Source organism: Hypanus sabinus, chromosome 5 (assembly GCF_030144855.1).
Source record: "Hypanus sabinus isolate sHypSab1 chromosome 5, sHypSab1.hap1, whole genome shotgun sequence".
NCBI classification, from domain to species: domain Eukaryota; kingdom Metazoa; phylum Chordata; class Chondrichthyes; order Myliobatiformes; family Dasyatidae; genus Hypanus; species Hypanus sabinus.
In genome coordinates, this window is record NC_082710.1 from 165,090,829 (window position 1) to 165,104,470 (window position 13,642).

Sequence of the window (13,642 nt, forward strand, 5' to 3'; positions counted from 1 at the left end):
CCTGCCCTGGGAGTGTGTGACAGGACAGCCTGGAGGGAGCTTCACTCTGCATCTAACCCGTGCTGTCCCTGCCCTGGGAGTGTGTGACGGGACAGCCTGGAGGGAGCTTCACTCTGCATCTAACCCGTGCTGTCCCTGCCCTTTTTTTTTATTATTACAAAATCCTTTATTACAAATAACGGTGCTATACAATATATACAAAACAGTGGCAAACACAATTACTGCACTACAAATAGACAATAGACATTACACTGGGAGTGTGTGACAGGATAGTGTTGAAGGATCCTTCTTGTGCTGGGTGTTTTGCCCAGATGGGCATTTTGTTCCCCTGCTTACTGCCTTCAGCTGAAATGCTTGCTAATTCATTGGCTCAGAGGGTTCCCTTTGTGGCCTGTATTGCTGACCGCCACGTAGAACTGTAACACTGAAAGCAGGAAGTGAAGCATCTAAAAATACAGTCCTGGACGAGTGCAGTGTGGTGTAGTTGAACGGAGGCGAATGGCTGAGAGACTGAGTGAGAGCTTGTGCTGTGGCATCTGCACGCAGACCTACACTGAGCCCGTGACCCTGGACTGCGGACACAACTTCTGCAGACCCTGCGTCTTGGGGCTGTGGGCCAGGCAGGAGGGCACCGTGCCGTGCCCTCAGTGTGGCCAGACATTCCCTAGGAGGGAGCTGAAGACCAACCAGCTGCTGGCCACCTTGGTGGCCAGCCTGGGTGTCCTGCGACTGGACCCCGACCCTGCGGTGACCGGGCAGAGGTGCCCTTCCCACTGGGCACAGCTGATGCTCTTCTGCCCCAAGGATCTTGCGCTGGTGTGCCCCAGCTGCCTGGCACAGGAACCGGATGGAAGGAAATCCTTAATGCCTCCAGAGGAAGCCTACACATTCTGCCAGGTAGGGAGACTTGGATCTCAGAGGTAACTTGCCAAAGCTTTGGGGTATCTCCACAACCAGGAGCTTGTGATTTTGTGTGTTATCAGGGATGTGGGGTCGTTGGCAAAACTAGCATTTGATCCGCGTCCCTGACTGTGCCTGAGAAGGTGGGGGGATAAAAAAGGACCGAGCGGACTTCTCGAACTGCTGCAGCCCTCTAGCGAAGGGGCTGCCACCGTGCCGTTCGGGAGGGAGATCCAGCCCTGAGAACCCAGTGTTGCTGATCTACTCCCGAAGCAGTGCGGTATGTGATTTGATAAAGTGCAGATGGTGGTGTACCCACTGTGGCTGCTGCCACGGAGACAGAGGTGTGGGGGCTCTCTGTCTGTTACCACTGACCTGCTGGAAAGTGCCCACGTTTGCCGACGACATGAAAAGTGGTGAGAGGGCACGCAGAGCTGAGGACATTTGGACTCTGCATCAGGGTTCAGATGGAGAAAGACCGGGGCCCTGCCCTTTGACAAGAGGAGTCCATATTCATATTGGGATCTTATTCATCATAGAAACAAACAGAGAACTGGTGCCATTTGCACGAAGAACCAAAACAATCTAAAGCTGTGCTAGGGAAAAGCTCACAAGTGTCACCACACACTCGGGCACCAACAGAGCATACGCACAATGAACAGCAGAACAGCAGCATCGCACTCGGGCACCAACAGAGCATACCCACAACGTTCAGCAGCCACACACTCGGGCACCAACAGAGCATACCCACAACGTTCATCAGCCACACACTCGGGCACCAACAGACCATACCCACAACGTTCAGCAACAACACACTCGGGCACCAACAGAGCATACCCACAACGTTCAGCAACAACACACTCGGGCACCAACAGAGCATACCCACAACGTTCAGCAGCCACACACTCGGGCACCAACAGACCATACCCACAACGTTCAGCAGCCACACACTCGGGCACCAACAGAGCATACCCACAACATTCAGCAACAACACACTCGGGCACCAACAGACCATACCCACAACGTTCAGCAACAACACACTCGGGCACCAACAGAGCATACCCACAACGTTCATCAGCCACACACTCGGGCACCAACAGACCATACCCACAACGTTCAGCAACAACACACTCGGGCACCAACAGACCATATCCACAACGTTCAGCAGCCACACACTCGGGCACCAACAGACCATACCCACAACGTTCAGCAACAACACACTCGGGCACCAACAGACCATACCCACAACGTTCAGCAACAACACACTCGGGCACCAACAGACCATACCCACAATGTTCAGCAACAACACACTCGGGCACCAACAGACCATACCCACAACGTTCAGCAACAACACACTCGGGCACCAACAGACCATACCCACAATGTTCATCAGCCACACACTCGGGCACCAACAGACCATACCCACAATGTTCAGCAACAACACACTTGGGCACCAACAGACCATACCCACAATGTTCATCAGCCACACACTCGGGCACCAACAGACCATACCCACAATGTTCAGCAACAACACACTCGGGCACCAACAGACCATACCTACAACGTTCAGCAACAACACACTCGGGCACCAACAGAGCATACCCACAATATTCAGCAGCCACACACTCGGGCACCAACAGACCATACCCACAACGTTCAGCAGAACAGCAGCAACAAAGGGAGCTCATTTCCTCCCTCCCATCCACCCAGTGTCCTCTAACCCCAAGACAGACCACCTTTGGGTCTCCAGCCTCTGTTCTGCTCATGGTCACACAGGTATCTAAAGGCAGCTTATTTCTAAAAGGAGAGATGACTGCAAATACATGAAGTGCAGAGGGATCCGGGTGATTGTGTACACAGGTTGGAAAGAGGTTAGTGGGCAGGTATAGGGGTGGTCAGACGGGCTGATGGCACATTGGTCTATATTGCGGGGGGGGGGGGTTGGCGGTTAGAGATAGGTTTTAACAGGGCATTGGTGAGGCTACAGCTGGAGTACTCTGCACAGTTTCAGCCCCTTATTTAAGCAGTTGTGGGAGGCAATTCAAAAGAGTTTCACTCAATTGATTCCTGGGGTGAGAGTATTGCTCTGTCACAAGTGGCCAACAATATCAGACCTGTATTCTTTGGAGTTTTATCAGATGAAGAGCGAACTTATTCAATTACATAATATCCAAATGGGGTTTGAGAAGGAAGGAGACTGGATGTGTCTACGCTGGAAGTGGTTCAAACGGGGATGGTGGGGGAGTGGGAAATAAGGTTCGGGGATTTTCATTTAAAGCTGAGGTGAAGGTAGTGAATCTCTGGAGCCATCTGCCCCAGTGGGGTGCGGAAGGTAAACCTTTGTGAGAGTCTAAGAAGAAAAGAGATGAGTATTGGAAAGATCAGGGAATTGTGAGCTGTGGAGAAGTGAGGAAGGGGCAGGTGAAGGAAGATAATTTTGCTACATTACTTGGAATTGATATTGGTTTATTATTGTCACATGGGAATCATGTTTAATATCACTGTTGGTGAAATTCGTTAACTTTGTGGCAACAATACCATGCGATACAAACAGAAAAACAGCATAATTACAGTAAGTATATGTATGTTGAAGAGTTAAATTAAATAAGTAGTGCGAAAATGGAAATGGAAGAGAGCAAACACGAGGAAATCTGCAGATGCTGGAAATTCAAACAACAACACACACAAAGGGCTTCGTCAGGACTGACGAAGGATCTCAGCCTGAAACGTCGACAGCACTTCTCTCTACAGATGCTGCCTGGCCTGCTGTGTTCCACCAGCATTTTGTGTGTGTTGTGTTATGGAAGTGAGTAGTGAGGTAGTGTTCGTGGTTTCAGTGTTCATTTAGAAAACAGATGGCAGCAGGCAAGGAGCTGTTCCTGAATAGCTGAGTGTGTGCCTTTAGGCTTCATAGCCTCCTTCCTGACAGTAACGATGAGAAGAGGCCATGTCCTGGGTTGAACTGAATTGATTGTGAGGGGACACGTGCACAGAGAGTCAGTTAAAAAACTTGTTTTGCGTACAGCTCATACCGATCAGATCATTACACGGCGTATTGAGGTAGTACAAGCTAAAACGATAGCGGAATGCAGAATGAGGTGTAACAGTGACAGAGGAAATGCAATCCAGGTAGATAATAAGGTGCAAGGTAGATAGTGAGGTCAAGACTCCAACCTATCATACTAGGGAAATATTTAATAGTCTTTTAAGAGTGGGAAGAAGTTGTCCTTAGGCATGGTGGTATGTGCTTTCATGCTTTTGTGTTTTCTGCCCAGTGGAAGAGGAGAAAAGTGAAAATGGTGCTGAGGCCCTTGACTATGCTGGCCGCCTTACCAAGGCAGTGAGAAGTACAGGCAGAGTCCATGGAGAGGAGGCTGGTTTCTGAGGCTGATTTTTGTTTAGAGCTGTGTCTACAACTCTCAACAGATTCTTGAAGTCGTGTACAGAGCAGTTGCTATACCAAACCTGATGCGTTCAGATGGAATGGTTTTTACTGTGAGTCAATTAAAATTAAGAGTCAATGGGGGGCTAATTTCTCTAGCCTCATGAGGAAGTATAGGATGGTGAGTTTCCATGGCTGTGACGCCTACATGCTTGGACCAGGACAGGCTATTGGAAGGTGAAGCTCTCAGTCCCCTCAACCTCAGCATTGTAGACATAGACAGGAGCACGAGCACACTCTAAAATCAATGTTCAGCTCTTCTTCAATCCTGCTTGCCTTGATAGAAGCAGAACAGAGTGCTCAGCATGAGAACAGGCAAGAATGTGAGAGCCACTGCCTCTTAGAAAACAAACAAGGAGGCTGAATTTTAGAAGAGAGATCTTATCCGCATAGGTTCAGCCTTAACCACCATGTGACGTCAGTAGTGAGCAGGGTGTAGGTTGATCAGCCACTGCTAATCATGGGAGAGATGAGAATCATGGTGACGGTTGGGTGGGGCACCTTTAGGGGAAGTAAGTTGCAGGGGTGTTGGTCAGTGATTGGGGTGGTTGGAATTGCCCTTCTGGGAGCTGGCAAGGACAGGTTGGGTTGAATGGCCTCTTGCTTCAGAGCAGGTGCATGAGACAGTGAGGAATGGGAGGAGAGATCAGTGGGACTGGGCAACGTGCAAGACTTGAGGCAGCTGGAGGGAAGGCAAGAACCCAGGACTGGTCTGCTGTGGTGGAACTGGAAGACTAACAGGAAATACATGACGAGCAATGCCTAGCACAGGAAATCCTTCAACTGATGACTATATTTTATCATTGAGGAGTTATTGAAAAGGCGATGCCTGAAGAAGATTAAAGACCCCACCATCCAGGGCATGCCCTTCTCTCACTGCTACCATCAGGGAGGAGATACAGGAGTTCGAAGACACACACTCAACTTTTTAGGAACAGCTTCTCTCCCTCTGCTATCAGATTTCGGAACGTCTGTCAACCCGTGAACACTATTGTTTTGCAAATCACAAACACAAGAGATTCTACAGATGCTGGAAATCACACTTTCTGCACTACTTTCTAAAAAAATATTTCTTATTGTAACTTCAGAGCTCAGCTGGTCAGGCAGTGTCAATGCAAAGGAACAAAGAGTCAATGCTTTGGGACTCCTGCCTCAAGAATTTCTGACCAAAACAATGACTCTCTATTCCTTTCCACTGATGTTGCCTCACCTGCAGAGTTCTTCCAGCATTCTGTGTGTGTTAATCTGTAGTTCCAGCATCTGCAGAATCTCTTGTGTTTATAGCAGTCTTTTTACGTCTGGCACTGTACTGCTGCTGTAAATTTTCACAATATACTGTCTACTTGATTCTGATCTGTACCACAATTAGTCAAAGCTCCATAGGGGCACTGAACATGAAAGTGGCCCCTTTGGCCTATTGAGTCCTTGTTGAGCATTAAGCATCTGCTTTATGTTAATCCCATTTCATTCTCCCCCTATTCCCATTAACTGACCCCCAAACTAGCTAGATGCCAGGGGACAATTTACAGCGGCCAATCAACCTACTGACTCACATCTCAGAGGAAACCGGAGTAACAGGGGGAAAACCGGGTGGTCACAGGGAGGACGTGCAGACTTCACATCCAGGGGTTGGGATCGAACCAGCGTTGCCAGGACCCTGAGGCACTGGATCCACCAGTTGTGCCACCCTGCTTGCCAAGCAAGAGGCCCTGCTCCCTGTGACAGTGTAGCCTGGTATGTAACACCCTCACTGAGTCGTGGACCCCATTCCTCAATTCACAGGCTGGGTCATGTACCAGCACAGTGTCGAGGGAGTCCTGTGCCTACACCTGGGCTAACTGCCCCTTGGACTCAGTCTGCGAGTGGAGCGAGGGTTCCTCCTGCCAATTGTGGCTCACTCATCTCATCACGTCAACCAGCATTCCCTTTATGGACGCTGTCTCAATGCTTCCTGATGCCTCAGTGAAGAAGCCAGCCTATTCAAATACCCCATCCACCATGGACATACCCCCTTCTACCTTCTCCCATCGGCAGAAGTTTGAAAGCTTGTTCTACTTCAACGCACTGTGTAATGATGTGATCTATATGAACAGAATGCATGATGAGTTTTTCTCTGTATGTGTGACAATAGTAACCTGATACTACTACCAATACTACTGTGCAGTGCCCAGCACGTGGGGGAAGCTTTCCAGATGTGTTCCAGTGTCCAAAACTCAGACTCCAACTCATGTCCTCCGGCTGCGGACACTTCTGGTCGATATTACTGATGCACCATCAATAACTCACTCTGAGATGTGAGGCGAGATATCGGCCTTTATTGACTGGAAGAAAGAACAAGCAGTGGTTGACCACCATACTACATCCTGGAGACTGAGAGGCCGGGCTCAGGCCTTGATCGCCTTTATACAGGGGTCTGTGGGAAGAGCCACAGGAGCAGTCAGCAGGGGGCGTGTCCAGACAGGTATATGTAGTTCACCACAATTACACAAGAGTATTGTATTCATTTCTGGTTGCCCCATTATAGAAACGGATTGTGGGGTTTGGAGAGGGTGCAGAAGAGATTTGCCAGGATGCTTCCTGGACAACAGGTTAGACAAAGTGTTGCTATTTTTCTCTGAAATGGGAATCAGGTTTCTTAACACTGACATGTCATGAGGTTTGTTGTTTTGCAGCAGCAGTCCATGAAATACTGTAAGTTACATTAATAAATACAATGCAAAAACAGCAAAATTGTGAGGTGCTGGTCATGGGTTCATGAACTGTTCATAAATCTAATGGCAGAGCAGAAGAAGCTAAGCCTACAATGTTGAGTGTGTGCTTTCAGATTCCTGTACCTCCTTGATAGTAAAATGAGAAGAAAGAATTTCCCAGGTGCTGAGTGACCTTAATGATGGACGTTGCTTTTTTGAGGCATCGCCTTTTGAAGATGTCCTCGATAGCAGGGAGGGTCGTACTCACAATGGAGCTGGCTCAGTCTACAACTCTCTGCAGCTTTGAAGCCTGAGGGGAGAACCAGTTAGATGTGTATAAGATTATGTGAGGCTTTTATGGGGTCCAATGTCAAATTCTGGAGGCTAAGGGGGGAATAATTAAAGAAGATCTGCAGGACAAGTTTTCTTTGTATGCAACTTTATATCAATCAAGTTCGGGAGGATGCAGACTACTGCATTCAAACCTGGATGTTCTATGAAAGCTCGAATGAGGAAGCTTGGACTAGAGGTCACGAGAATAAGAAGAGGTGGAACAAACTCGGGTTGCTTTCTCTGGTGTGCCAGTGGCTAAGGGGAGGCCCGATGGAGATCTATTCCATTATCAGAGGCATAGATAGAGTGAGCAGCCGGTATCCAAGGTCAACATGTCTAACACTGCGGGACATGCATTTAAGACGAGTGTGGTAGATAGAGATATGTGGGACAAGGATTTTTATGTAGGGTGAGTGGTGCCTTGGACGTGCTGCCAGTGATGGTGATGGAGGCAGATGCTACAGAGATATTTAAGGGGTCTTACAAAGATGCATGAATGTGCAAAAATGAAGGAATATGGACAGTATGTAGCCACAAGGGATTGGCTTAGTTTGGTGTCTAATTACTAATTTAATTAGTTCAGCTCATCACCATTCGCTACAGAGCCTTTCCTGTGCTGTACAGTTCTATGTTCTAGATGGGACCACCATGCTTTCTGTCAGCTCCCCACACACTCGTAACAAAACACCGTCTGTTCTGTTAACAAGTTATTTAAACTCAATAACTACAATGTTCTTTTGTTACAAATCGAGCTTCACAATATCTGTGATAGCTTACAGATTTAGAACAAAGGCCTTTACATGGAGAAGAGCACAACCCCTCCAGACACGTCGTCACAGACCTATCAAAGACTACTTCACTACGTCAAAGATAAATGAATATTTTTAATCCTGTGGTATTTCAGTTGAACATTAAGCCGGACTTCTGCTCTTACTTTTGCAAGCTGCCTTTCTTACAGGGCACACACTGTAGACAGTCAAACTCTGCTGAGACTTCAGATTGCATTCCACAGTAACACACACGCACACAATGCTGAGAAACTCAGCAGGGTAGGTGGTGTCTATGGAGAGGAATAGTCAATGATTCAGGCCGACGCTCTGCATCAGGACTGAAGACCCTCTGCGATCTCGGAATTTTCAGTCATGTGCTCCTTCGCCAATCACCTTCCAGCTTGAATTTTCACCGGCCTGGTCATAGATGCTGCCTGACCTGCTAAGTCCCTCCGGCATTTTCTGTGTGTTATTCCGAATTTCCTGCTCTGCAGAAGCTGTTGTGTTTAAGTTTACAATCTCAGGTAGGACTGTGGAGTTGTGGAGTGATTACAACATGAAAGACCACGGGGGGCTGGCTGGCTCCTTTAGCACAGCATCTCACCTGTTGTCTCCTGGCTCCTTGCAAACTTCTGAAAGAAGAGTAGACTTAAGTTATGAGACCTATGACAGTAACTCCAGTTACCAGTTCTTGCTGGTTTCCTAATTAACTAGGAACAGGCGCAGACGAGGAGCTGAGGCCTGGGGCAGATCAGCCATTGTCATACAGAGGAGCGGGGACAAGCCTGTGGGGCTGACTAGCCTTTTCTTGCACCTTGCATATTCGTTTGCCATTGCGAGTAGAATCAGCGAGGTGAGAAAAATAAATATAGCAGCAGAGAAATAAATACTAGAAAGGAAATCGATGCAGTATACAGCAAGGGTTAATGTGGAGCACTTTTCATGAGCTCAGGATCTCAAAGCTAGTGATTTCTTGGTGTAGTCACCCTGTGATACAGTAGACGCGGTAGGTATATCGTGCACCCTTGCACTGTGCCTTTCTGATTTATGAAAGACTATTTAATGTAGCATTTTCCAGGAACACCTACCTTCCATAAATTAGGGAATCGCAGAAGACCTATCGAGAATGCTGGAAGCACTCAGCAGCTCAGGAGTGTCCATGGTGAGGAAAACAGGATCCAGATCTTGCCAGCCTAATGGAGACTGTAATGCTATTAAAATGCTAGCAATCTTGTATCAGAGTTTGATTCCTGCCGCTGTCTGTATGCAGTCATGGGGAGTTTGTACATTCTCCCCATGGCTGCAGGGGTTTCCTCCTGGTGCTCCAGCCTCCCTAATGTATGGTTAGTGTTATTGAGCTGCGGGTATGCTACGTTGGTGCCATTGAAGCTTGCGGGCTCACCCAGTACAATACTCAGACTATGTTGGTCATTGACATAGAACAACACATTTTACAGAATGTCTCAATGTACATCTAACATGTAAAGCTCACCTTTCAATATTTAATCTTTTTGATCTTCTTCTCCATATAATAGTTGTAGCTCATTCTTGCCCGTGTTCAGACCTATAGATTTCAGAGCCCAGAGCTCAGACAGGAGAGAGGATGAATGTACAGAGAGTTTTTAAACCACATCCAAAAGGGGTGACTACAACATGGTCTCCCATTACACCGATTGCTTGACTTTTCTCTTGGCAGAAGTTCAAAGTGAATTTATTAACAAGGTGCACATCTGACAGCTTGAGATTTGTTTCCTTGCAGTAATACTCTGTAAATCCAAGAACAATAAATAATCAGTGAAAGAACGCACCCAACAGGGTGGACGAACAACCAATGTGCAAAAGACAACAAACTGTGCGAATACAAAAGAGAGAAAATAATAATAATAAATAATTAAACAATAAACATGGAGAACATGCGATGAAGTTACTTCCCCCTTGCATCTTTTATCCTCTCCTGCCCTTCTCTCAAAGTGGAATATGTACAAGTACACACATGATGTTGATAAACTTGTCAGCATCAGCATCACAGACATATATAACTATCATTCCAAAGAAACATGAATTAAACACAATTTTTAACAGAAGGAACAAAATTAGAATTTAAATAATCCCCATATTAGTGCAATGTGATCAAAGTCAGTGTGCTGCTAAATTGTGGTGATTATGGTTTATTCAGTTGGTTCAAGAACCAAATTGATGAAGGGAACTCTGTTCTTGATCCTGCTGGTGACCCTGTTGGCACCATCCCTCTCCTTCTCTCCGCCACTGCCCCCACACCCCCACCCCCGCACCAACAGAACGTTAATTCCACTCTCAACACTGCCCCAGTCCAGGAAAAGTAGACAGCTGTTGTGCATCCTGCTGGGTGGATCAGACATTTGCTGATGTCAGTTGGAGGAAGCCTTTGGGTAGCATTTCCTGTTCTCAGTTCCTTTTCCAGCAGTTGTGGTTGCCGGAGATGGTTCAGATGGCGGGTGGGTTCTAATCCCACTCTACACACACTTCATGTTGAGCAGTGTACCACAGGCTGAATTTCAATAGGGACATTTAATGTCAGAGAAATATTTACAATATACTGTACATCCTGAAATGCTTTTCCCTCGCAACCATCCACGAAAACGGAGGAGTGCCCCCAGAGAATGAACGACAGTTAAATGTTAAAACCCCAGCTCCCCTTCCTTCCACATATAAGTGGCAGCAAACAACAATCCCCCCTCCCACTGCTGGCAAAGAAACGAGTATGGGCATCCGTCACTGAGCACTCGATCGTGAGCAAAGCAACAGCAAAGACACAGTTACCCCAAAGACTACTCGTTCACCCAGCATTTGACATACCACAGGCTCTCTCGCTCTCTCCCCCTAATAAGGGATGAAAAGGTGTCTCTGTTTCACAGTGAGAGGGGAGACATAACAAACAACTACCTGGTTTACGATGTTAGAAGTCCGTTGCGTTGCTTTTTTCGAGCTCTGTGCCCAAAGATCTCGGGTCTCTGGGCACAAAGCCAGAGATCTTCCTGCGAGTCATCAACCTCCGATGCCCCCCAGAGCCACGGAATTTCAAAGGTCAGCAAAGCTCTTGGGCTGAGCCTTCGGTGTGCTGAACAACGGCCATTTGTGAAATCCTGACAGCGGGCCCCATTCCCACAAAGGACCGTAGTCAGCGTGTAAGTCAGGATCTTCAAAAAAACCCTGAAAGGGAAAAATAAAGATACTAAAAATGGAAATAGAGCTGTTTCCAAAGATGCAAAGGAGTGCTGTTAGGCGCCATTAATCCTCTGAAGCTCCTCCCTGAGGGAATTTTAGCAGGTGACTGAACGGGGAATCCAGTAGTGTCACTGCCTCATGGTTCCACTGATCCCATATCGATCCTGACCGCTGGCGCTGTCTGTGTGGAGTTTGCATGTCCTACCTGTGGCCACATGAGCTTTCCCCTGGCGCTCCAGTTCCCTCCCACATCCTAAAGACATGCTGGTTGGTGAATTGAGGACAGAAGAGATGCTGGAAATCTTGTGCAATGCACTCAAAATGCTGGAGCAACTCATTGAGTTGACTCCCATTGACTGCTTATTCCCCCCTATAGTTGCTGCTTGACCCACTAGTTGGGTTAATTGGCCACTGCAAGCTGCCCCTAGTGTGTGGGTGGGTGGAAGGGAAATCAGGGAACAGTTGATGGGGAAATAGCCTGGCAGGATATAAGTAGGGGAATGGGTTTTTCCCGAGAGCCAGCATAGACTCAACGGGCTGAATGGTTTCCTTAGTAGTTGCAAAGGTTGTGTAAGTTGTTCCAAGGGTGTTGAGAGGGTCAGGAACACTTACAGGAAGCTAAGGGGAGAATGCAACTGATAGGACTGATCAGAGTCAGCAGCGAGCCAATGGGCTGAATGGCCCCATATGGGACAGTCTGTCTGGTGAACACCTCTCTCCCTGTGTTAGGACATGAAAGGACCTCCCGATTTTCAGAGCAGGGATCTCCCTGGACATTCATTCCAGCAACAGGTTAGGCTGCACCTGCAGTATTACATTCAATTTTTGTCGCCCCATTACAGGGCGCACGTGGAGGCTTTGGAGAGGGTGCAGAGGAGGTTTACCGGGATGCTGCCTGGATTGGATAGAATAAGATACAAGAAGAGGTGGAACAAGCTTGCGCTGTTTTCTCTGGAGTGGTGGACACTGAGGGGGAATCCTGACCGAGGTTTATAAGATTGTGAGAAGCATAGATAAATAGCTGATAGCTATCCCCCAGCATCCAAATATCTAATACGAGAGGGCATTCATTTAAGGTGAGGGAGGGGGCACGTTCAAAGGAAATGTGCGGGACAAGTATTTTTTTACACAGGATAATGGTAGAGGCATATAAGCAAGAGGCACATGAATATGGAGTGATATGGACATTGTGTGGGAGGAAGGGATTAGTCCAGTTAGGTAGTTAATTATTAGATTGCCACAATATCATGGGCCAGGCAGCTTATTCCTGTTCTAACCATTGCTCTAGGTTCTTACCAAACCGACCTTCCTGGAAAGAAGAGTCAACTCTCACTCCTCCCTGACACAGGAGCCGCTGACCTCTTTCCAGCACTTGCCATGCTTTGGTCTGCAGATCCAGCTGGGTCCCCAGGAAACTCACTCTGTCTAGGCCAGGTTTCCTGCAGCACCACTGACGACACTGTGATGGGCTAAGTTAGGGCAGTGGCGAAGTTTTAAAAACAACATTCACGGAAAACCGAGGATGGGAAATGAAAAACAGGCTTCTGATGAACGGTCACGTTCATTGCTTCTCTCTCTGCAGCTGCTGACTGACCTCCTGAGTGATTAAGGTATCAACACAGGAAATTCTGTAGATGCTGGAAACCTAGAGCAACACACACAAAATCAGCAAGTCAGGCAGCATCTACAAGAGGAATAAACAGTCGACCCTTCCATCTGAAACCCTTCATCAGGAAACAAGATTATTTTCTTTATATTTTATCTAGAGATATGGCACTGTAATGGGTCCTCTGGCTCACTGAGCCTGGCCCACCCAATTACACCCATGTCACCAAGTTATCTGCTAAACTGTACTGCTAAACTCACTTTGCAGGGGAGGGAGGAAACACAGCAATGCCTAAAAGCTCAGAGATAAGCAGAGGATGTGACAAATATATCTGAAAAGAAATATCGCACAGATGGGAAGGTGTGGAGGCAATGTGGGGGAGAACAAAGTGCAGAGCTTGTGGTCAGTGCATATTCAGCCTGTTTCTTGCTGGGTGACCCCATGATAAGGGAAAGAGGGTGCTTGGTAATCAGAGTAGATGCGTTGGGCTGTAGGGCCTCTCTAAGTCTAATGAGAGGCCATTTGGCCCGCAGCAGATGCCCCGGCTCAAATCCAATTGGCCCCACTGCCCTACAGTTCTGCTACTGCTAATTTTTCTGTAAGTTACCTACTCTTTTTTAAACACATCTCACATTCTGACCACCACCACCGCCTATCCCATCCCACCCGGTGTGTTCCAACTCTGGCTGACCGCTCT

General features: G+C 47.6%; 1 protein-coding gene across 1 annotated transcript in view; it reads left to right on the top strand.

Annotated features, from left to right (window-relative positions):
* The first annotated feature begins 491 nt into the window (after nt 1-491).
* Nucleotides 492-13,642, top strand: part of LOC132394541 (zinc-binding protein A33-like) — a 34,114-nt gene continuing 20,963 nt past the window's right edge. Inside the window, exon 1 of the mRNA XM_059970828.1 lies at nt 492-897. Within this exon, the coding sequence (XP_059826811.1) occupies nt 499-897 (399 nt within the window). The 5' untranslated portion in view covers nt 492-498. The remainder of the gene's footprint in view (nt 898-13,642) is intronic.